Raw genomic sequence first — 21,131 nt, forward strand, 5'->3', positions numbered from 1 at the left:
CTTCTTCTTCTTTCTTTTTTTTTTACTAGCTAGCGTAAAATGTGGATTCCCCGGGTGGCGTGACCACGCGCGCGCGTTAGCCCTGAGCCTTTTCGGAAGGCTTCGCTATCTCATTTACATGGCCGTCTTCGCATTCTCTATCCTCCGCGCATCACTTATCCGACGAGCATGGCACTTCCGAGGCCCCGTAACGACGAGCAATTTCGCTCAACAAGACAGCCCGAGCTATTCGCCAACGGTTTAACCGCGCCTTCGTTCACGAGCACTACTGCGACTAGAAACAAAATGTGCGTGTTACCAAGAGTAATGGCGCTGTAGGAGCCCGCGCGATCGGAACCCAGCCGCACTTCACCAGTATGGACGCGTGATGTGTGGTGGGTGTGTCAGAAAGATAGAAAAGTCACGTGGGCCGCTAAACGAGCGAGCCTGCAATCGCTGGCCCTGCTCTCTCTACGCCCGGGGCAGCGCAGACGTCGTCGGATACACTAGAGAGTTTTAGTATTGGGGACGCAAGGCGTTGGGGCCCCAAGCGCTTGGGTGCGTTTGCGTTTGCGTACGCAAGCAGAAACGTGTTATAGGTTAGCGGCCCCAAGCGCAAACCGCAATGAGGTCGCATGCGCTCGCAGCACCACCAACGTCTCATCGTTGCTGCGTTATCATGTTATAAAATATGAAATGAAGCATATGAAGTAAAGTACATTAAACTCTTTTTATTAGAAGCAGTTAATAGAGAGGTTTACAGCGTCCGGTAATCGGGTAAACACAGGCTGGGGCGTTGGGGCGGAGCCATGAACTAGAGCGTCCCGCATGGTGCTGCCACCTAGTGGCGCAAAGCTGAAACAGACAAAAACAGCTAATATTGCAGTAACCAAGTGTATTCTACTTTGCTGCGGGTATAAATTTTTGGCAGCAACACAATTAAGCCAGTGCCGATAATTTACACCAGCAGCGAAGTAGAATAGACTTGGTTACAGCAATATTAGCTGCTTTTGTCGATTTGAGCTTTGCGCCGCCAGGTGGATGCACTAAGCAGGACGCTCCCGTTTATGGCTCCGCCCCAACACCCCAACTGCGGTTATCCGAATCCTAGACACGCTAAACCTCTCTAATACACATAAAAACGACGCCTGTCGACACTTGGCGAAAGATTTATTAGATTATCTACCCGCTAGCTACTCGTAAGTTCTCCTACACCGCAAGAGTCACGTGGGTAACGTGACCTCTTATAGGGGCAGCGATGTTTTCGGCCGCTCCAACAACCCAAGGACGCAAGTAGACGTAGCGGTGTGCGCATGCGCAGTAACGTCGCCCCTAGTTCTTGCGTACGCAAGCCGCTTGCGTCCCCAACACTAAAACTCCCTACTGTTGCAGTCTAGTTGCGGCCTGGCACTGAGCGGCGGGCCGGCAGTGCAGCGAAGGGGAAAGCCGGGCTCGCCGCCGCCTGGCTTCTCGGATCGATGCCCGGCCGCCCCTCGCGCCACGATGGGGTCGGCGGGGAGCGCGAGGAGCCGCGACCGCCTCCATTCGCGGAGGGGGTGTGCGAGGGGCGCTGCACTTTATCAGGAGAATTCAGAGCGGGAATTACGAGACCGCGATGGCGAGAGAAAAAGAGAGGGGGGAAAGAGAGAGGAGAGAAAAGAAAAATCGGCACCCTGGAAAACAGCACTTCTCAAGTACTGGGAATTCGCTGGCCCGAATACGCGTTTCTTGCACTCCCTCGCCAGGTTCCGGCTCTGCATCAATTGGAAAAGCACGATTAACACGGCGAGTTGTCGTCGACGGGGGTCAAGGCGTCTTCTCGAGAGGTTGTTAGCTGAAATAGGCCGGTACTACGCTTACGCCGGTGTGCAACACTCTGCGATGTCAGATGCAGGCTGCAGACTCAGTGCTGTTGGACCGCGTTCGCAAAGATTTGTTTTTTCGTCTGTCCGAGCTGTCGTCGGGGCCAAAGGCCGCGCTCGCGTGCGAGGGACATTGTGATCCGGAGCAAGTGGGAGATGGGGGAGGAACGAATTGCAAACTTAACCGCTGGTCTGTATACGTGCGCTTTGCGCAAGGGGTAGAAGATTACGCTGAAACGGCCCTACGGGAGCGGATATTGACACACTCTACGGCGTGACATTCGACCACCTCGTATACGAACGTCCTGGACAGTAGATAGCATGCTGTCGAGCTGCTGGCATGGCGGCAGGTGAGGGGTGGCGCCGGAGGTCATCCCTGCGCACAACGACCACCACAGCCGGAGGCCCGTCGCTGGTGAGGGCTGTGTGCCCCCTCCACCAGATCGATCGGGCAAAAAATCAATGGCCACCAGCGGCGCGCTGACTCGGCGCCCTTTGCGGCGCCGACCCCACCCCCCCCCCTCCCTTCCACTTTGCCCTGTATCGACATTCATATCGATTCCGTCAAGACGAGGGCCAATAAGCGGCCATCGATCGCTGCCCGGGGGGGTACCTCGCTGCCGCGCCGGGCACGCATTCTTTCTTGCCAACTCATTTTCCCGTCTCACAGTCCCGTCGATCTCGACCATCGCCTCGACCTTGGTGCAACACTAGCGTCCCCGATCTATGCAAGCTCGCAACGCGTGCCTTCGCAGCGCTGACCTGCACACCATCGCTCTGTGGGCCGCGGCGGCTGAAACGATCAGCAACTTTCGCGATTCGAGTCGTGTAACCAAGCTTCCCAGTGAAAGTAGTTCCTCCGTGGGATACTCGCATCACACCCCAAAGTCCATGTCATCTCGGTCAAAGACGAAATGGACATCCGCCGGAGGTGTCGTTTTGGATATCACGTTGATATCGTAGCGTGCACGAAAAAAAAATTAACAAAGATAAATAACTGCCACTGAAGGGTTCGGGATATCTCCGTGTCCAGCTGATGTGTCATCTCGGGTATTTTTCGATAACATTGGCTTCAAGAACTCTCATTAGTTGAGTGCGTTAGTTTCATTAGTTCCCGACGGGGTCAAGAAAAAGGGGATAGCCAAGTGCGCGTACGTATGCGCACCAAGCACGTATCCAACCTTCCGAAGCTCATATGGGCGTCTTCAGACCGATCGATTGATGGATTGTGTGTAACGTCCTTAACCAACAGCTGGGCTGTGCGAGACGCCGTAGTGCACTTCCATTAATCTTGACTACCTTGTAGTTCTTTAGCTTGTAGCAAAATATAAGCACGCAGGCGTTTTTTTTTTTTTTTTTGCGATCCGTCCCCATGCATCAGAATGCGGCCGCGGCAAGTAACCGAACCTGAGCTCAGCAGCAGAGCGCCATAGTCGCAGAGCCACCGCGATGATGGGTGCCGCTGTCCTGAGTAATAACAGCTATCACATAATATCTGCCGTGAGCGTGATCTCAAGTGCTCGCGTTATGTCTGATAACTCCCATTGGGACAGCTGTCACAATGTTACTCGGCGATTTAGTACATGCTAGAATTGCTAAGCCAAACGTCATGGACACTTTCTTAAGCACCGTGCGAAAGGCCTCGATCTGGGTGTCCGCACGATGAGCAAGCGGCGGGCGAAGTAATCGTACGAGGCACTTCGCATGACACGTTCATCTTATGCCCGGGGGGTATCGACCAACACGAGATACCATGCACTCGTCGTCCGTGGCGGGCTTTAGTAAAATTGTGTGCGCTGGCCCGAACGCAGATTCACGAGCACCACGCGCCGTTCGGATGAACTTTGGATTTTGGCCGTTTATGCCCGGACTTTTCTGTCGGAGCTTATTCCAGTGCTGTTGTGTTCGCGTTCCCGCGTTATGATGGAACATGAGAATCCGAACGTTTCTGCGTGCATTTAGCGAATGCGGAAACCAGAACTCTGCAGGGCGCTACAGGAAAGTGATAACACGCGCTTCTATACTTTTATCTGTTGCTTCGATGCATCGAGGACTTCTCCACCAAAGGTTGAAGATTTGAATGTGTAGTACCCCGTGTTTCGGTGGCTGTTTAGATAGACTTTGGGTATCTATCGAAATCTGCATTGTGGCAGCAGTTTCTTCTTCTTCTTTTTTTCTCTCTCTCCCTCTCTTGGGTGTCGTGTTATATTTAGTCTTCGCCGCAGAATAGATGGAAATTGAGTAGACGGAATTTTCTCAGCCTGCAGCAAATCATTTACAAAGGAACAGAACGTCATGTGGGTCGCAGCGAAGTCGGCGGCATGTCGCCGTCCGCGGGTGCGATAAAAAGCTCCCCTCTCTTTGTGTCTATTTATTTCCTGGATTAGCCGTTCTCTTTGTGAATCGCCGTCACCGCATAGCGCGGAGTCTGTTTCCGTGCGTCCTTCGGGTCCCGCTGAACATAACGACTACGCTATTCTTGAACTGGCAAAAAGTGCGTTTCGCAGCTGTGGGCCATGACTGAGAGCATCTCAGCGCCTCCGCACGCCCCTTCCTTTGGGCTAGCTGTTAAAGCAACATAGAGAGAGAGAGAGAGAGAGAGCAGAAAAAGTGACGCTTGAGGCGTACCGAGGCGGCTTGTGTGTGTGTGTGTGTGTGTGAGCCCAAGCGAAGAAAAGCCAGCATCACCTGCCCCCGTATCTGTCTCACGGGTCAAAATCCTTCCAAGATTCGTTCCCACGGCTTTTCCTTTCCCGCCCGTTGTGCATCATTCTCTCTCACCGCCCTTTCTGAAGACGCCGTCTCGCCCTCCTTCCCTTTTTACTCCACAGCGATCAAGGCGCAATCCCCCTCCTACCCTCCCTCCCTCCCATCTCTCGTCGTGGTCTCGAGACTCTTGAGTTCTCTCGCGGCCCGTCGGGGTGCGTGTCGCGTGGTTTCTGCGACTGTAGCATGTGCTCTCGTTTCTCGTTGTTGCGATGTTTTATTTTGTTCTTGCTTTCTCGCTGCCCGATTTGTGTGCTTATTTTTACCTTATTCGCTGTCAGCTCTGACCGGTACGTCTTTAAATGTATTTGCTTTGAACGTACGAGCATAAGGGCGTTGAGCGCGCCATCTGCTTCGTATAGTTCTTCGCTGCGGCTCAGTTTGATGTCGCTTCTCCTTAAAAGTCTCTCCGTTAACAAGAGCTGTGCCTTTTTCAAGCCCCGGACGGCCTTGCTTGTGATGGCCGAAATGCTCTCGCTCTCTCTCTCTCTCTCGTTTGCCTCGTTTTGGTTAGCTGTCCGAGAGCAGTAAGGTTCGTCGGATATGGTTGCAGCCGTTTGTGTAAATACGAATTTATGTGAGAGCGTGAAGTCGTGCAACCTTCAGCTGTTCAAAAATAATACGACCTTGTGGTACGGGCCGACAATGTTCATTTTCTTCATCCGGGGCGGCACCGTTCGAGTTGCAGTTGACCACATCAGCTGGTACGCTGCATGTGCAACACAGCTCCGTCCTTGTTGCTTTTCTCGCTTTATAAATTTACGTTATCTGTCTCGAATTATTGCTTGGTAGTGTGTCCTCCCAGTTAACGTCATTTCCAAGAAGGCGACGAAACTGGTACGTTTGGGGATGTGGTCGTTTGTTTTAACCTCCCGAAATGTTGCTGCTCTACCAGAGAGCGCAGTGTCGCTTACAGTGCCTACGCGTACCGGGTGGTCACCCGCCGTGGTTGCTCAGTGGCTATGGTGTTGGGCTGCTGAGCACGAGGTCGCGGGATCGAATCCCGGCCACGGCGGCCGCATTTCGATGGGGGCGAAATGCGAAAACACCCGTGTACTTAGATTTAGGTGCACGTTAAAGAACCCCAGGTGGTCGAAATTTCCGGAGTCCTCCACTACGGCGTGCCTCATAATCAGAAAGGGGTTTTGGCACGTAAAACACCATAATTAAATTTTTTACCGGATGGTCGTGTAATCTCTTTATTATCGTCCTTAGTACCATCGGCTCGCAGCTCAGAATATTCCAGGTGCACGCTGTTGACCGACACACATGGCCAACAAATTGCTCGCGGTACACAACGTCTTGTCTATTTTCCCTCGCGCACGTGTTGCTTGCGGTGCTGGGTTACTAAGCTAAACTAAAACAGAGGTGTTGCTGTCCTTACTGCCGGAGAACGCGTGGCCGCGTCTGACTCTGCGTTTTATCAAATTTTTGCTCACACCTCGTGACGTCATCAGCGAGCCTCCTGTTCTAGCGCAGGTGGCCAATTGCGTCTATACTATAGGCCGACACCAGCCGGCTCAGTTGGCTTGTCGGGTTATAATCTACTGTAATTGAGATAGACGGGACGGTGCAGAGGCCAATAGTTATCTCGTGCCCACCAGCACTCTCTTTTCGCTACGCTAGCCGCACTGCTGGCGTGTAGACGGGAATTCTAAGAATGTGAGAAAGCAGCTTCAAATGTTCTCTGTTCGCCTGCGCCTTCGTTTGTCATCTAGCGTATCCTGTTGTCCGCTGAGAGATGACTAGGCTTCCCTGTACGACCGCTTCGAGAGGCGCGGCTCTAGGCTTGCGTTCGTGAAAATTCGTTGCATTGACCGCCCCGCAGGGCGTGCGTTGGCTCGCTCGGCCCCGCTTAGCAATACGGATGTAAACGTGAACCGCGGGTCGGCACGCACCGCTATATATATATATATATATATATATATATATATATATATATATATATATATATATATATATATATATATATATATGAGAGAGAGAGAGAGAGGCTGCCGAGCGCCCAGGGGCCCCGGGAGTCTCAGTGTTCCGGTACGCCTCAGGATACCTTGGTGCCCTGTGGATTGGTGGCGCTGCACCGCCCTCCATTGTTTTTTCGTGGGTAATTTATTTTGCCTCTGTGATTCTTCGTCTTATCCCATTCGCGCTAACATTGTTCAATTATGACTTCTTCCTGACGCTTGGCGCTCATGGGTGCACCCACGATAGTAAGATTCGATTTGATATGGCCCATTTCTGTCCCTCTGTCGTGGTGTGTGTGTGTGTGTGTGTGTGTATATATATATATATATATATATATATATATATATATATATATATATATATATATATATATATATAAACATGCACAGTCTAGAAACGTGCGTTGTTGGATAAATCGGCGCATAATTTTGGTGAAAACAGAGTGGGGTGTAGCGGATGAGGGGTTGGTGAGTGGTGAGTCAACGTTCCTTCGGTCGAGGACGAGTTTCCTGGACATTGTGTCCGATGCACTCGTGTCGAAGTGACCCGTTTCTCTCTTGTTTATTATTATTTTTTAGTGTTATTTCGTCTTTTCGCTGGTTTCACGTAGCACTTTTCAAATCTTGTTTCTCCGCCTGCTTATTGAACATTTCGGAGCAGCAGCGGCACTCCTCGTCGCCTGTTGTTTTGCGCATCCGTGTCGCGCTGCCGAAAGTTCTACGTTTGAAGATTTTTTTTCTCCGGCGCACGGACTCCCGTTCTCAACCAACACCACCCAGCACTGTCTCAGCGGGCTTGCCCATAAACAAGGGCGCGTCGAGACGATCGTAACCGCAGGGGCCCCCTCCGGTCCGCCTTCTTTTTTTTCCCTACCCGCGGCTGCTGTGGTGGCAGCGGGCTCTCGTGTAGCGGCCTTAGCGGCGGTCCTGCCTCGCTCATTTTTAATGGGCGCGCCGTCATGTGGCGGCGGCATCGGGGAAAGGCGGGATGGAAGTAGGGGCAGCAGACAGCGCGGCCCGTTGGTCTGCTGCCCGAGAGAGAAAGAGGGGAGTGGAGGAAAATAACAACAATAAAGGAAGAACGCGCCGTTTCGCCCGGGGCGCCCCGGAGCAGGGAAAATACCTCCATGCGGTCTGCCGGGCTTGTCGCGTGACGTCAAAATGACGTCACGGGCAGTGCACCCCGCCGTCTGGGACATGTGGGGTAAAGAAGAATTGGAGGTCGCGAAACAGGGCATCGGGTAACAGAGAGAGAGAGTGAGAGCGTGAGCGTGTGGCTGACAGCGGGACAGATAGGAGCTGTAGCCTGGAATGGGCCGAGTGTGTCGGCCAGGGGTTGCGTTGTGTGCACACAGGTGCAGCGAGCGCACTATCCCTTTCGAAATTTAAGTAGAGATACGGCTTTAGATGTCCGGACACGCTAAGAAAGCAAATGTATTTTTGTCCGTATACGTGCTGAAGTAAGTGTGTGGGCATGTTTACGTGAGAACAGTTCGCACATCGCGGTTCTTGGTTAATAACCCCCAGCCCCCTTCTGCAAGCTCAATAAATAAATAAATAAATAAATAAATAAATAAATAAAAGGAGAAGAGGGGAAAATCCAAAGCAATCAAGTGAAGCTTATCTCTAGAGCGACAGGATGTGTGGCCGAACACGCTTCCTACTGCGCAGGCATGTTTCTCTTCTGTCCTGGCTGATCCTACGGCGTTGTTTGCGTCGCCTTGGCTCACTGCTTTGTGTACCATCTCGTTTCATGCCCCGTACCTTGACGCATTAACCTCGAAGCGCTGTCCTGACTCTCCCGGCAGCGCTAAAATCGTCGCAAAAGAAGTTATTGGCACAGTTTGAGCTCTGCAGAGAACCCCTTGAAAGCGCCGCTACTAAGTTCTCCCGTTCCTTCTCGACTTGCGGCCGATCATTCGGCATTTGCGCGAATTCTCCACTGTGCCTCCTGGTTCTATATATTTGGGATCCGGGGTGGACTGCTCGATCGAATGTCCAAGTCCCCTGAGTGCCGTGCCGCAGACTTTGGAGAACGGGCCGTGCGCTGTCCCCGCGGCGCGCCAGCGCCTATATTGGGGCGCGATCTCGCACACCCACAATGCGTGCAGCCGAAAGCGCGGACCACGTGATGGGGACGGAGGAGTCACAGGCGCGAAGACCTGCCGGTTTCCGGAATTTCTGATCGATATTCCTCTCGCAAAATGTGCGCCCATGGCCGGAGAACTGCGCGGAGAGGAGAAATAACTTGACCTTCTCTCCACTCGGCTTCTGACCTTCCGGCTCGTAACGTCTCTCCCGCCGTCAGCCAAGTATCTTCCTGGTGTCGAGCGCTGTGCGAACATTTTCGGGGACCTCATTTCCGCTTCCGTTTCTTACGCCACATGCTCGCCCTCTTGCCGTTCTTTCTTAAGCTTTCTTTTTTTTTCCATTTTTACTTAACCCCGGTGAACGGACTGGACGGGAAACTCTCCCGAGGAGCCGCGGACTCCTAGGGAAGGAAACGTCGATTTGCCAGCGTTGGGGATCACTCGCCCGTTCTCTTCTCTGTGCCTCCCAATTTTTCGGCGCGTCAGTGTTTCCGTTCGCCCGTCCGTCCCATTGATTTTCTTTAACGCAAGGGTCGTTTTCTGGGTCTGGCTGTGTCATTCTCCGGGGCTTAAGGGATGCAGCGCGACGTGTTGTGCGTGCACGGTTGCATACAAACTACTGGTGCTAGTAGCGAGCCAGTCTTTATAAATGTTGCGAAACTACGTTTTGGGTGCTAGCCGCGCGTCAACGCCACCCACTGTCTACATGTTTTTACAGCTATAGACGTATGACGGGTGCTGCAGTGCTCCTCCCCCTCCCTTCTTTTTAAAATATTTTTCTTTGTGAGCGTAGCGCAGTTCACCGGGGAGATGTTAAAGTGGCATTCTTCGGCGCACTTGTGTCACAGGCGTCATACTTCCCTTCTCGGTTATTACGCAAATGATATTGGGCGTGCACCGCAACTATCTCATCGCCAAACGAGACAAGTGTAGGTCCCATATATCTCAGTCACGCTTTCCTAAAGGCAGCCACGTAGCAGCTTACGGAATAAATTGTGGACGCTCACACTATATATATATATATATATATATATATATATATATATATATATATATATATATATATATATATATCTTACATTTTAGTACGGGAGGAAACAGATTTTTTAAAAAAGCTTTTCACGTTTCCATTGTTTATCCTTATGCAGAAAATCTGCCTGCGAATGTATGTTTAACCGATAGAATCACACTCCTGGTGCTGCAGGACTGTTACCCTGCAGGGTAACATATGCGAAACCATGCATATATGTATGACGGTGTTGCAGGCCGGTTTGAGAGACAACTACGGAAGACACGACGCGCGGGCCACACAGCTATTGTGGCTTGAGCGCTCTAGACAGACGTGGGGACGTCTGTACAAGTCTGCGTTGCTCGAGCTGGTGTGAGCATTGGTTATTGTGTAATTTGTGGCATAAGTTTAATGTTTGTACGGCCGCTACACTGACAATAAATGATCTCGTTTTGAAATTCCGCGCGGATGCTGCGGAACCAAGTCGCTCTTATGCGTCGTTAGCGCCGTGCATTCCAGTGATGGAGGTGCCGGCTAACATTTCGTGACCACGCTTTTCGTGTACACAAGGCCATCCACACAAAGGTCAACCGTTCAATGCTACAGCATTAAAATTACTTGTCAAAAGATAATGAAGGAAATCTGTCGACTTATTCTTTTCCGGGCTGCCATGGTTGAAGACGTCACTTTTGGGGTGTCGGAGTCGGCACCGTCTGCGCTTCGATCGTGCCACGCTTACCAATGCAAGCTTGTGCCTGTTATAAGCGATCGCATTCCGCCGCTTACTGGTGCAGGACACCCAACAGCAGCCACTTCACTTTTCCCCTTGTGCGGTGCGCCGCGTGAGGGGACATCTCGACCTACCTCAAATTTTACAGAGGTGCTCTGAGCTACCACCCTCTAGCTCATGGCTTCTTGGCGCATTGCCACCGCTTTATATGGATGCCAAGTGTTGGAAATGCGACACGATGCTGTCGCATTCATGTAAACGCGGCTACAACGGGCTGCGGGCTCGTTCGTTGCCGAAGGGCAGCTTCCATCGGCCGCTTCTCTGTCTCAGAACTCTACATTGGCCTAGTTGGTGTTTACTGCATATCACATTGACCGCAAATAAAGACGGGGACAGAGGGAGAACACATAAACAGCACGTGCGGTAGCTGTTTACGTGTTCTCCCTCTGTCCCCGTTTTCATTTGCGGTCAATATGATATGCTTCTCTGTCTGTTTGAAATAGTCGAAAATATAAATGTTTGAGTAAATGTGCGCAACGCTTTAGCGTATCATTACCACCACCCCTGATAGGGGCTACTTGCGCACTAGCTGGCGCACGTACAGCTGGCACTATAAGCAGGGTCTGTAACGCCTGTAATGCATTCTATGGGTTTAATGGGTTACCTAACGTAACCTCCCGTCTCTCATACCTGCACGAAAACAGCTCCAATAGTGCATTGGTGATAAGTTTTCCGCCTTGTGACGCTGAAGGCAGGAAAACGTAAGAAAAGGTTCGGGTATCCGACCTACTCTTAAAACAAAAATAAAGGCATGCAAACCGCCGAAAAAGCGTTCAAAAATGACATTTACGATGTTTCTCAGTTATCATTAACGCTGTGCTACGTAAACGTCAGGTGTTCATTCACGCTTAGTGTTCACTACTGCCTGGTGGTTGACTCCAGAGTATATTTACTATGCATTCTTTAGCTGCGCTCGGCATTTACTACCAAGTTGGAGCGCCGTGTAAGGCCGAGCATGTCGTACGGGCAACCGCCTCAACGTGGATGGAGCTTCAACACGTGCACGAACAGTACTGCGCAGTCGAGCCGAACGGCTCGATCTGAAGCAACGATAGGATGGTGGCGCCACCTAGGCAAGCATTTACAAAGCGTTGCGGGGGCCGCGTTCTGTGCCCGCGGGCCCGAGCGGCAGTTTTATTTTTCCCCGTTAGCGAGATTTCGTCGTACCGCTCATTCCATATCCGATCGATTGGCGAGTATCGCGGTAGTATGCGAGGATGTCTGTTCCGAAGCACTCGTGTAGCGCGACATTGAAGTATGCGGCCTTTTTTTTATTATTACTGTTTGATTCTGTTTAGCCAAGTGTGGAGCTTGTTACACTGAGTCATTACGGCACATAGTAACTGTTTGCTTTTTCTTTGCAGGAGCGCTATGAGAAGATGATGCATCAGATGCACGAAAGGCGTCGGGGCACACCAGATGAAAATAAAAATATGCAACAGGTGAGCGTTTACTCATGTACATTTGCACGCGTTGGTCATGAGCATGTAGTTTGCACGAGTTTTCCACAGGGATCTGCATGAGCGAGCATGAACGCTTACTAAAAACTACTTGAGCCCAGCATGAGGCCGTCTGATCGCTTGGATGCAACGTGCGCGATATAGAGCTTCGTGGTAACAAGCGGCAGCGAGCGCCGTTTCTGCTCGATATCTACGATAGAGCGCGACGCCACGCCGAGAGAGATCCATAGGTGTCCTGCGGGGTAGTGTTGCGCGCCGCGCGGCATCGCGAATGCGTCCTTCGCTGATATGACGTTATGCTAGCGCGAAATCATGTGTATCGCCAAGGAGCGCGAGGATTTCCTTTGCTCAATTATTTTTGAGGGAGAATACACTAAAGAGCAAAAGTGCGTCGTGAGGCGCAGCAGCAGCAGCTCTTTCCCTATCGGCGTGGTTGCTAGGGTAACGGGCGCTTTTCCGATTGTTCCCGCCTTCATCCTCTCGTACGTCCTCCTCCTCCGCCCGCCTTACAACGGCCACCATTTTCAATATTTTCGATCCGTGTGGCTGATGGCGTCTTCCTCGTGTCGCCTGCTGCGTCGACCAGCGTCGGCCAGGCTCGTCGCTGCGCGCCCGTGCGGACCGGCTTCCGCAATGTCGTCGCGCCGATTGTTGCGAGGTGGCACGTGAGTGAAGCGCGGGCCGTCCTCGCCCCCTCGCGAGGCCTCCCGCGAATTCCGGTCGGCCGCCGCCACCGCCGCCGCGCATGGGAGTCCGTCGGCCATCACCGCCCGCTCCGTCGGCAGGCGCGTGCCAAGGGTTGTACGCGTCAAGCCTTGTTGCTACCTTTTGAGAGTCGTATGCGAACGAACCGCGCATCCGCGTTGCCCTTGCCGGGTGGGCCTCGGAGCGCGCGTCGTCGCTGCAGCGTTCTCCAGCAACGTGCTGCCGCCGCCTGCAGGTAGCGAGCGCCATTTGCGGAAGCGGGGTTGCCGGAAAAGACGGAATGGCGTCGTCCCCCGGCGGCAGAAATAATCTCAACGGGAGGACGCTGAACGGCTCCACGACGCCGTACCTCCCGCAGGGAGTGCCGGAACACCTCGGGCACCCAGGGGTGAGTCTTTGAGCTGCCAGGGTATTCTGGATGGCGCACGACCGAGCGCTGCCGCCGCGTGGGGCGCCAACATATGGGAGTGGCTGTTTGGGGTCAAGCGCGTCCTTCGAGTGGGGCCCTCGCCCTCCTTACGCTTTTTAACAACTCTCCTCCCTTGGTGGGTTTCTGTTGCACGCACTGTGCCTGTAGCGGGAAGTGAAGCCGTAACTTAAAAGTTGCCTTCACCGAAGGCTGTTAGGTTGTGGCTTTACTTGAGTCATTATAGGTGCGCAGTGTTCGTGTTATAATTTTTTCCTCACCTTATCGCGTATGCTTGCGTATGATCATGTTGATCGTTAAAAATTTAAACCTTTGCTGTCGTTGGTTAACCCACTGCTGTTTACATTGCCGATGTGCGGCGCTTCGCGCGTCACGGCTGGCATGGAGCTAACCACGCTTCATTAACCGTTTGTCTTAATTGTACTATTTTATTTCTTTAGCGCTGGCTTTAGAACGGAACGTTTGTTGTACTTACTGAAGTTGTGCATTGTCTCTTAGCGCAGCCGTGTTATGGAACGGAAGGTGTACTTAAAGCAGCATTTTACGTTGCGGCTCGGACTGTTTATTCTTGTGTCAGTTTACGTACTGTTTTCTGCTGTACCATGGTAGAGACCATGTGAAAGCGGGACACATCGGGCACGTACCCATGCTGAACTGACCCAGCAGGGCACACTCGACTCCCGCTTTCTTTGCTCTCCCAGCGGAAACGCGAGATACCGAAGCATACGTTATTGCGTTGCATGTAATCGTTGGAGAGAAAAACAAAATAATACCAAGAACTGAGTGCACACTCACATCGCGCTGTGTAAAATTTTATCGTCGGACACAGTGCAAGCAGGTGCAGTGATTCGCACGTTCGTGTTGGCACTCCCAACCAGTGCGCCTGTTACGTCTCGGCTTGTTATTGCGCTCTTCGACAATCAAGCAAGGACGAAGCGTAGTGCTTCGTTTTCTGAATACCCCACTGCGGTTTATGCGAATCGCATCGTACTTGCACGGCAGTGAGGAGGGCTGGCGTGGCCCAGCATTTCATCTCGTTTATGCCCCGTACTTGGCTACAAGGTCGCGTGCCTCAACATTACTGTTTCCGCGCTCGTTTGCTGATTAAGACGCACGGAGCGTTTCTCGTGCATGCGCACTCCCTCTTTCCGGCTTAACCTTCCTGTTTGGCATTACAATCGCGGAGTGCGCAACACGCTGTGGTACTGAAAGCCGGACAAGGGCTTACGTTTGTGAACACTGACCGGAGTGCTCCAAAGATGGTGTAGCAAGCGCTTGAAAGTCTTGTTTCCCCAACAAAAACCCTCTTTGCGTGCGTTTCCTTAACGATGCGCTCTCGCTACACCATAGACAATTTTTTTTAGACTGTATAGAAAGCGAAACGCTGTTCTGTCGTTGTCCCGCACCAGCGGGAAAATGTTTATCATTTCTTTTATCTGGCGAAATTTGGGAGGAAGATAATATATTACCAGCGATTCAAATGTAGCATGCGAACGAAGCCCCTGTTGAGATTTTTCTAACGCGTTCCGCCCTCATGGAGGTCCTTTTCCGGTATTTGTAAAATGCTGCGCCAAGTCGAAGTACTAATCCATTTTGCTCGCGCATCCGCGGCGGCGGTGGTCGTGGCGCTCTGCTGCCGAGTGCGAAGCCGCGAGTTCGATTCTGGGCCTCGGCGGCTGCATTCGATGGGAGTGGCATGCAAAAGCGCTCGTGTGCTTACATTTAGTAGCAACCTCAGGTGGTCGGCCTACTCCGGAGCACTACAGCACCTAATAGCTAGACGAAGAATTGGAGGCGTTAAAGGAGTGCAGGCACTTATTTGCGAGGTTGTGTAAGGATGACGAAGCACGTGAAAGAATGGCGCTGAGCAAATGCGAAAACTGAAATACTTATAAAGTGGGTTAATGCGATGCTAGAGCTCGTCTCGAAATTCCAGAGCGGGCGTCATCAAGATTATAGTGACGTCATGGCACAGAGCGAATTTGCCGACGTTGCGTAGCAATAAGGCTAGGTATCATGGTGTTGCCCATGAAGAAAGTAAAGCGTCTGCGCGCGTTTCATATGGCGGCATGCGCTCGCGTTCCTGCGATCGCAGGAACGGCGCAAGTCAGCGTGTCGCAAGTACTATAGCAAATTTAGTGGGCTCTTGCACTTTCCAACGATGTTTCTTTCAATAGTTTAAAGACTTAATGCAAAAAAGGGGGGGAAAAAAGAGGAAAAAAGTTAAGGCAGTACACCTTTGATGGATACTAAAAAAGAAACGAAATCAGTTTAGACTGATAAAGTAGTTGTTGAAAATTGTATTTATGGTAGCACTGCGGTCAAAAGTTGATTACTAAAAAAGAAAATTATGGTCGGCGTTTTAGCTTTTAAATTTCACGCCAATACCCCAGCGCCAGTACAACAGCGCGAGGTCATGAATTTTAAAGCATTTTTTCCCCCCCTCTTCGTATTCTAACTGTTTTTGTGCGGTACTAAATGTTCCCGACGTTGACTAAGTTAGCTTCTGGCTCTTTTGTAATACATTGTAGTCAATCCATACTAATAAGAAATTATCTAGGCCTGAGCAGATGCTGCCAAAATGCATGACGTCACGTCAAGCTTATGCGGTGACGTTGCCTCCTGCTTTTAATTTTTGCCTCATTTCTGGCTTGTTAAGCCTCATTTCATGGTAACAGTGGCCTTTTTTTTATTGTAGAAGCGTAATTTAGTAATACAACTCAAATTAGTTTTTTTCTTTATTTAGTGTTGCATTAGCCCCATCAATCGGTTATGGCACATGCATGTGGTTTGAAGTTCCTCATGCAGGAATGGAAGTGCCTTGCTTATTATTTGTGGCTGCATTTGACAAAGAATCCCTTGAAAGCATTTAAATTTATATTTAAAAGTTGAGCACAGTTCCATTTTACATGTGAATGGATGTGCACAGGACCCCGTGTTAATATGATTAATGCCAAAGTACACTAAGGAACAAGTCTACAAAATGTAGTTGATGAAACATTTTTTTATCACTGTTGCTTATGTATAGGATAAAAAAAAGAAAAAAAAAGCCACGACGTGTAGTGACTAGAATGAACATGAAAGGGAAACTGCATTGCTGCTATTTCTATTACGGCAACACTTTCGTATTACCCTTTCTGGATCTGTTCACTATGTTAGTTGTATATGAATCGCTTAAAGACCAAAATGAGATAATCTGCATTGCTTCCACCCACATTTATATGTGGTGCACGTCCTTGCTATCAATCTGAGAAATTATTGTGGAAAATAAAAGGGTGCAACATAATATGATTGTGTTCAAAAAGGCACTCTTTTTTTTTTCCTGCAAAATTACTAGCATACTGCTGTTGTCGAATTATAGTGCTATTTTATTACTCTGAAGTTCACTTTGGCAAACTTGGAAAGTAAATATTGCTTGAGTGTCAGTTATGTGGAGTGGTTACATCTGCTTAAGCAATATCACATGTCAATTCTAGGTTTGCTGAAATGGCATGCTTGTGCATTTAGCAATGAATTGGTATCCCTTCATGGCATAAGTAGGGTGGCAGATTGCTAAGAAAATGCTGATTATTTTTTCATTAGGAATTGAGAGCTGGCAACCCAATTGTTGATTTGCTTATCTTTGGGCTACTTTCCAACACCTCTACAAGTACATGCACAGTTGATTCCTTAACACAGCTACAGATTCCGTGAATGTATAATGGGATGGTTAGATCCTCATCCCTTTTCTTTTCACTGGGTGAAAAATATTGCTTCGAGCTAATGGCTGCAGTGTTTGTGTCATGGCTGGATGAAAATGCCATGGCCAAGCAGTTGCAAGGTATGACACAGTAGTTGCAGGCTCCCTCTACTTGTCGAATATATAATTTACTTTGTGGTTGTTAGTCAATCTTCCATGTTTGCTTACTGCATTATATTCGTGTGCCACAGGAAATCATGTTAACTTTGTGGAAATTCATTTTCATGCGGTGTCGCAGAAGGATTACTGGATTGCTAAGAAATAAAGGGCACTCATGCTTGTATTCTTGAGTTTCCGCTAACTGGAGCCCACTGAAGAGTGGTACATTGGACAGAAGGCAAACATTTCGTGTCCTTTTATGTCAGCTAAAAATATATTTATTTCTTTTTGCTATTGTAAATCTGTTATTTCTAGTATACTAACATTATATTTGTGACTTGGCCTTGCTGTGAACCCCAATTTCTGCTCACAAATTAAATTACTCATAACAGTTCGCATTCAGCCCCACAACCTGACTGCATGACATTGTAAGGCAAGTTATAGACTCTGAGCTCAGCGGAAGCACTCTGGCAGTTACAGGGTGTTTCTGTGAACACTTTCGAAAATTTTCGAAACACCCTGTATAGAGAGTTACCTTGCCATATTATAGCTATACTGAGGTTTCCAGTGCATTGTTTTCCTACAACTAAAACAATTGGCAGGTTTATTTTCAAGCACTAATAGACCATCAAAGCTTCTGTAATATAAACTGGTGTTTATTTGCACAACTTACTGACTATAATTTACCCTGACCCAAAGTGACCGTGACTCAAGGTGACTGTGACAGCGTGCAGTGTTTATTGAAGGGTGGTTTTTATTGGTTGGCGGCGGCTAACTTGTGTGCAAGCAACTGAATAAGGTGCTCCTCGACCACCGTGTTACAGACAACAGTAAAAAATGGGGCGTGTAGTGAATGACCACCAGCACAGCTCATCCATAACCAGCTGCAGAGCATGGACTTCAGACATTCTGATTCAGTACGATTTGTAGTGACCATTAAACCACTGTGACATTGCAAGCACAATTAACTGTGTTTGGAAAGTGCGCCAATTAAAAACAGGTTTATTTTTCTGCAGATGATTCAAGACTTCTTGTAGTTTATTGCTCTCTATTAACGTATAAAGTTTTGGCTGTGGTCAGTGACTGTAGAGTGGCAAGTATAGTTGATGAATGGGGTTCTTTAAATGCAATACCAGAAGACGACATAGGGGAATAAAGAAAGTGGTGCTCGCTAAATTGTGTTCAAAAACTGGTACATTAAGAAGTTTGGCTACAAAACTTGTCTTGACCAGCACTATCGTTGAGCAGAGGGCAGCAAGTGACCTGGCTTCAGCTGTAGTTTTAAGATCAGGGAAAAAAAGGTATTGAAGGACTCTGACGGCAACAGAAACTATTATGCAATAGCCTGGCTGTAAGTGATCTGGCTTCAGCTGTAGTATTAATATCAGGGAAAAAAAGGTATTGAAGGACTCTGACGGCAACAGAAACATATTATGCAATGGCCTGGCTGTTACATTACAAATTGCTCACTGTGTCATCTGCTCTTGGATGACCTCCAGGTAAAAAATGGCACAGCTGGCCTAAGAAGCCTAAAGTGCAAAAACGTCATAGAATACTGCAGTGTATTGCATGAAATGTTAAGACGTCAAGAGATAGTTGTGACGTTATGTGCAGAGAACTTGTAAAGGGTATTTAACATTCAGGGTGTTTCTGTAAATTGCGCATTTGGCCTGCTCCTTTTGCCATCTTAGGTTAGCTGAAACCCACTTTCCCAGTTTGTCCCAAATTGCTAATGACATACTTTTTCAATGAGTGGTGAAGCTATTAGAGAAGCATTCATCATGGCATGCCGAGAGATCTTGGGTCGATGTGAGGCAATCCTTTTCATAGGCTTTTTTTTCTTCTTCTTTGGATGCCGTTCATGCAACTTATGCAATTCATGCAATTCTTAAATAATTGTAACAAAGGGCGGGCGAAAATTTGAAGTTTCGCATACGAACAGAACACTATTTGTATTCAAAAGGGTACTATTTAGTATTTTCTAATAATCGAAACTAAACGAAATATTTTGCAGCAATTGACTGGTGCAGTTTGGTTACTGTTCTCTGCCGGCTAAAGAAAGTACACAAATTATAAGTGAAACAACAAAAGCTTTCGAAACAGTGCAAAAACAAGATAGGTAACGCAAGCTTTGTTTTCACTTTTGCAGCGGAACATTAGATGATGTCCTGTGATTTTGCTTGTAGTCTCTCAGTGTTTTTGGCAGTGTATTCATGTGGCAGTTTTATCTTTTATGCTACGACCAGTGTTTTCCTTGCAACGGCCTCTTTTAGATGTGTATATGGCAGCATTTCGTCCTTCAGCAGCATTTTCTTTATTTCCCCACAACTCCTTATTTTAATATTTTTTGAAAGCTAGTCATACAGCAGCCATTCATTCTTGGAAAGCCTGTTTGCAACCAGACTAAAGATGTTGGGAGGCTATTGTGCACTTCTTTATTTTACAACTAGTGATCTTGTGTTTAAAGCTGATCCCTTGTACCAGTAGTTTGCAGTAGTCGGTACAGGCATAGTATTCCGGCTATAAATATATGCATCTGAGTTACACTATTCAATACTTGCTATTCGTATTTGAATCATGTTAAAAAAAGTTGATATTCGCCCACATCAAATTATAATGTATGAACATAGACTCACAGAAGCGCACAAAGAAAAAAAGAAAATTAGCTGCCTCATGTTTACATTAGTAAAGTGTTAACATGAAGGCATCTCTGTGCCACCAATTTGTCGCATCTCATTTGTTTGTGATACAAGCAAGATATTTCAAGGGAAGATAGCTTGCTTAGCTCTGCATAGTTATGTAATGCACTTTCAAAAGTGTTTGCAACTCTGAAGACCTGCTTGTGCTGATAAAGAGAAAAAAGAAAATGCTGCAATTTTCATTAGAAAAATGCATGATTACCTGAGTGAGCTCGAGACAAAGCTATTTTACGCTAAAGAATACAAAAATGTAGAGTTGTTTGAATAATAAAATTTTCTAATTGACTAGATCATGAATATTAAGAACATTGGGACTTTGTATATTGAATCTAATGCTCAATATTCTTCTGCTTTTGAAAGAATTGAAGATAAAAGGTGATAAAGAGTGATAAAGAAATTCAGACATTCATTTAGGAAGCTTAATTTCTAAATGAGCAAACGCCATAAGGTTACCAGAGTTAATGGTTGTTCAGCTTATAAAGACCACTTGAAGCTGTTCGGGAACTGTATGCACGTGATCTTTTTTTTTTGCAAGCAGGAAGGATTCAATATATAGCAGTGTCTCCCTGTATAGGGGACCATAGTTGACTGTAAAAAATTTTGTGTTGAATTCTCAAGCCAAATACTTTGATCTGGAAGTCATTCAAGAGAGTTATGTAGTTTTAAGCGAAAAACACATTGCTTTGAACGATGCTGTCAAGTACTTGCGAGTGCTACCACTAGCAAGTCTGAAGCTCGTGTGATACAGGAGAAAAGACTTTCATTTATTGTCTACAACACCTTGGGTAGACCTTGCTGTATATTGGTTTACGCTTTGCCATTCGTTTGTGTTTTGCCAGCGTGCCGATCCAGCTGTAGTTATTATGCCAAACAATGGCTTTATGACTCTTGCTAGTTGTTGCAGCAACTGCGCAGCCTTAAAGGTTGACTTGTCACATCAGTTTTGCTAATAATTTCACTCATATTATCACTGCATGGTCAAAATGACTCTGGGGGTTGAACTGCAAAATTCCAGCTGTGCCAATTTTTGTCATGCTGTCCACTTTCATCACCCTATAATCACCTTTAAATGCAGAATTGGTGTAAATTAACTTCAGCTTGATGTGATGATTTAAGACAGAAATTTCATATCACATGTTGTAGCTGAAAGAATAAAAATGTCGAGCTACATCGCAAAGAAATTACTAAAATCACATAATTCATCTCTCTCATCCTTTTAGGTTGTACCAGTTTTCAATACCTAATTTTACTTGCTTTATGAAGACAGTTGCTTTATGATTGTGCTTAAAGACTACATGAACTTAAGTAAAGGAACTAGTTTGTGCCAAAAGTTGGTTTGTAGTTGGTACCCTTAGCTTCTGAGTCAAAGCATTTACTCAATTACGGACAATGCCCAAGGCTCTATTGAAATATTTGTTCAAGGCAATCAATCTGTGCGTCACAACTTGCTATGCACTAGTGTCACACTACATTAAATTTGGCTACCAAATAAAAGTGCTAAACAAGTCTTAGAGGTAGTGACATTTTTGTGAACTCAGTTTT

The 21,131-nt window shown here is 48.0% G+C and overlaps 1 protein-coding gene across 16 annotated transcripts in view; it reads left to right on the forward strand.

Annotated features, from left to right (window-relative positions):
• The window catches only part of Tet (Ten-Eleven Translocation (TET) family protein), a 220,285-nt gene that overhangs the window by 126,315 nt on the left and 72,839 nt on the right, over positions 1-21,131 (forward strand). For 13 of the 16 annotated variants that reach the window (XM_065452040.2, XM_065452034.1, XM_065452032.1 and 10 more), the window contains 2 exons: positions 11,825-11,902; positions 12,861-13,013. In XM_065452040.2, the coding sequence (XP_065308112.1) occupies positions 11,825-11,902; positions 12,861-13,013 (231 nt within the window). Of the gene's footprint in view, positions 1-11,591; positions 11,716-11,824; positions 11,903-12,860; positions 13,014-21,131 lie in introns of those variants that run through there. The other 3 variants (XM_065452043.2, XM_065452044.2, XM_065452042.1) reach the window with 3 other exon arrangements.

Source organism: Dermacentor albipictus, chromosome 1 (assembly GCF_038994185.2).
Source record: "Dermacentor albipictus isolate Rhodes 1998 colony chromosome 1, USDA_Dalb.pri_finalv2, whole genome shotgun sequence".
NCBI lineage: Eukaryota > Metazoa > Arthropoda > Arachnida > Ixodida > Ixodidae > Dermacentor > Dermacentor albipictus.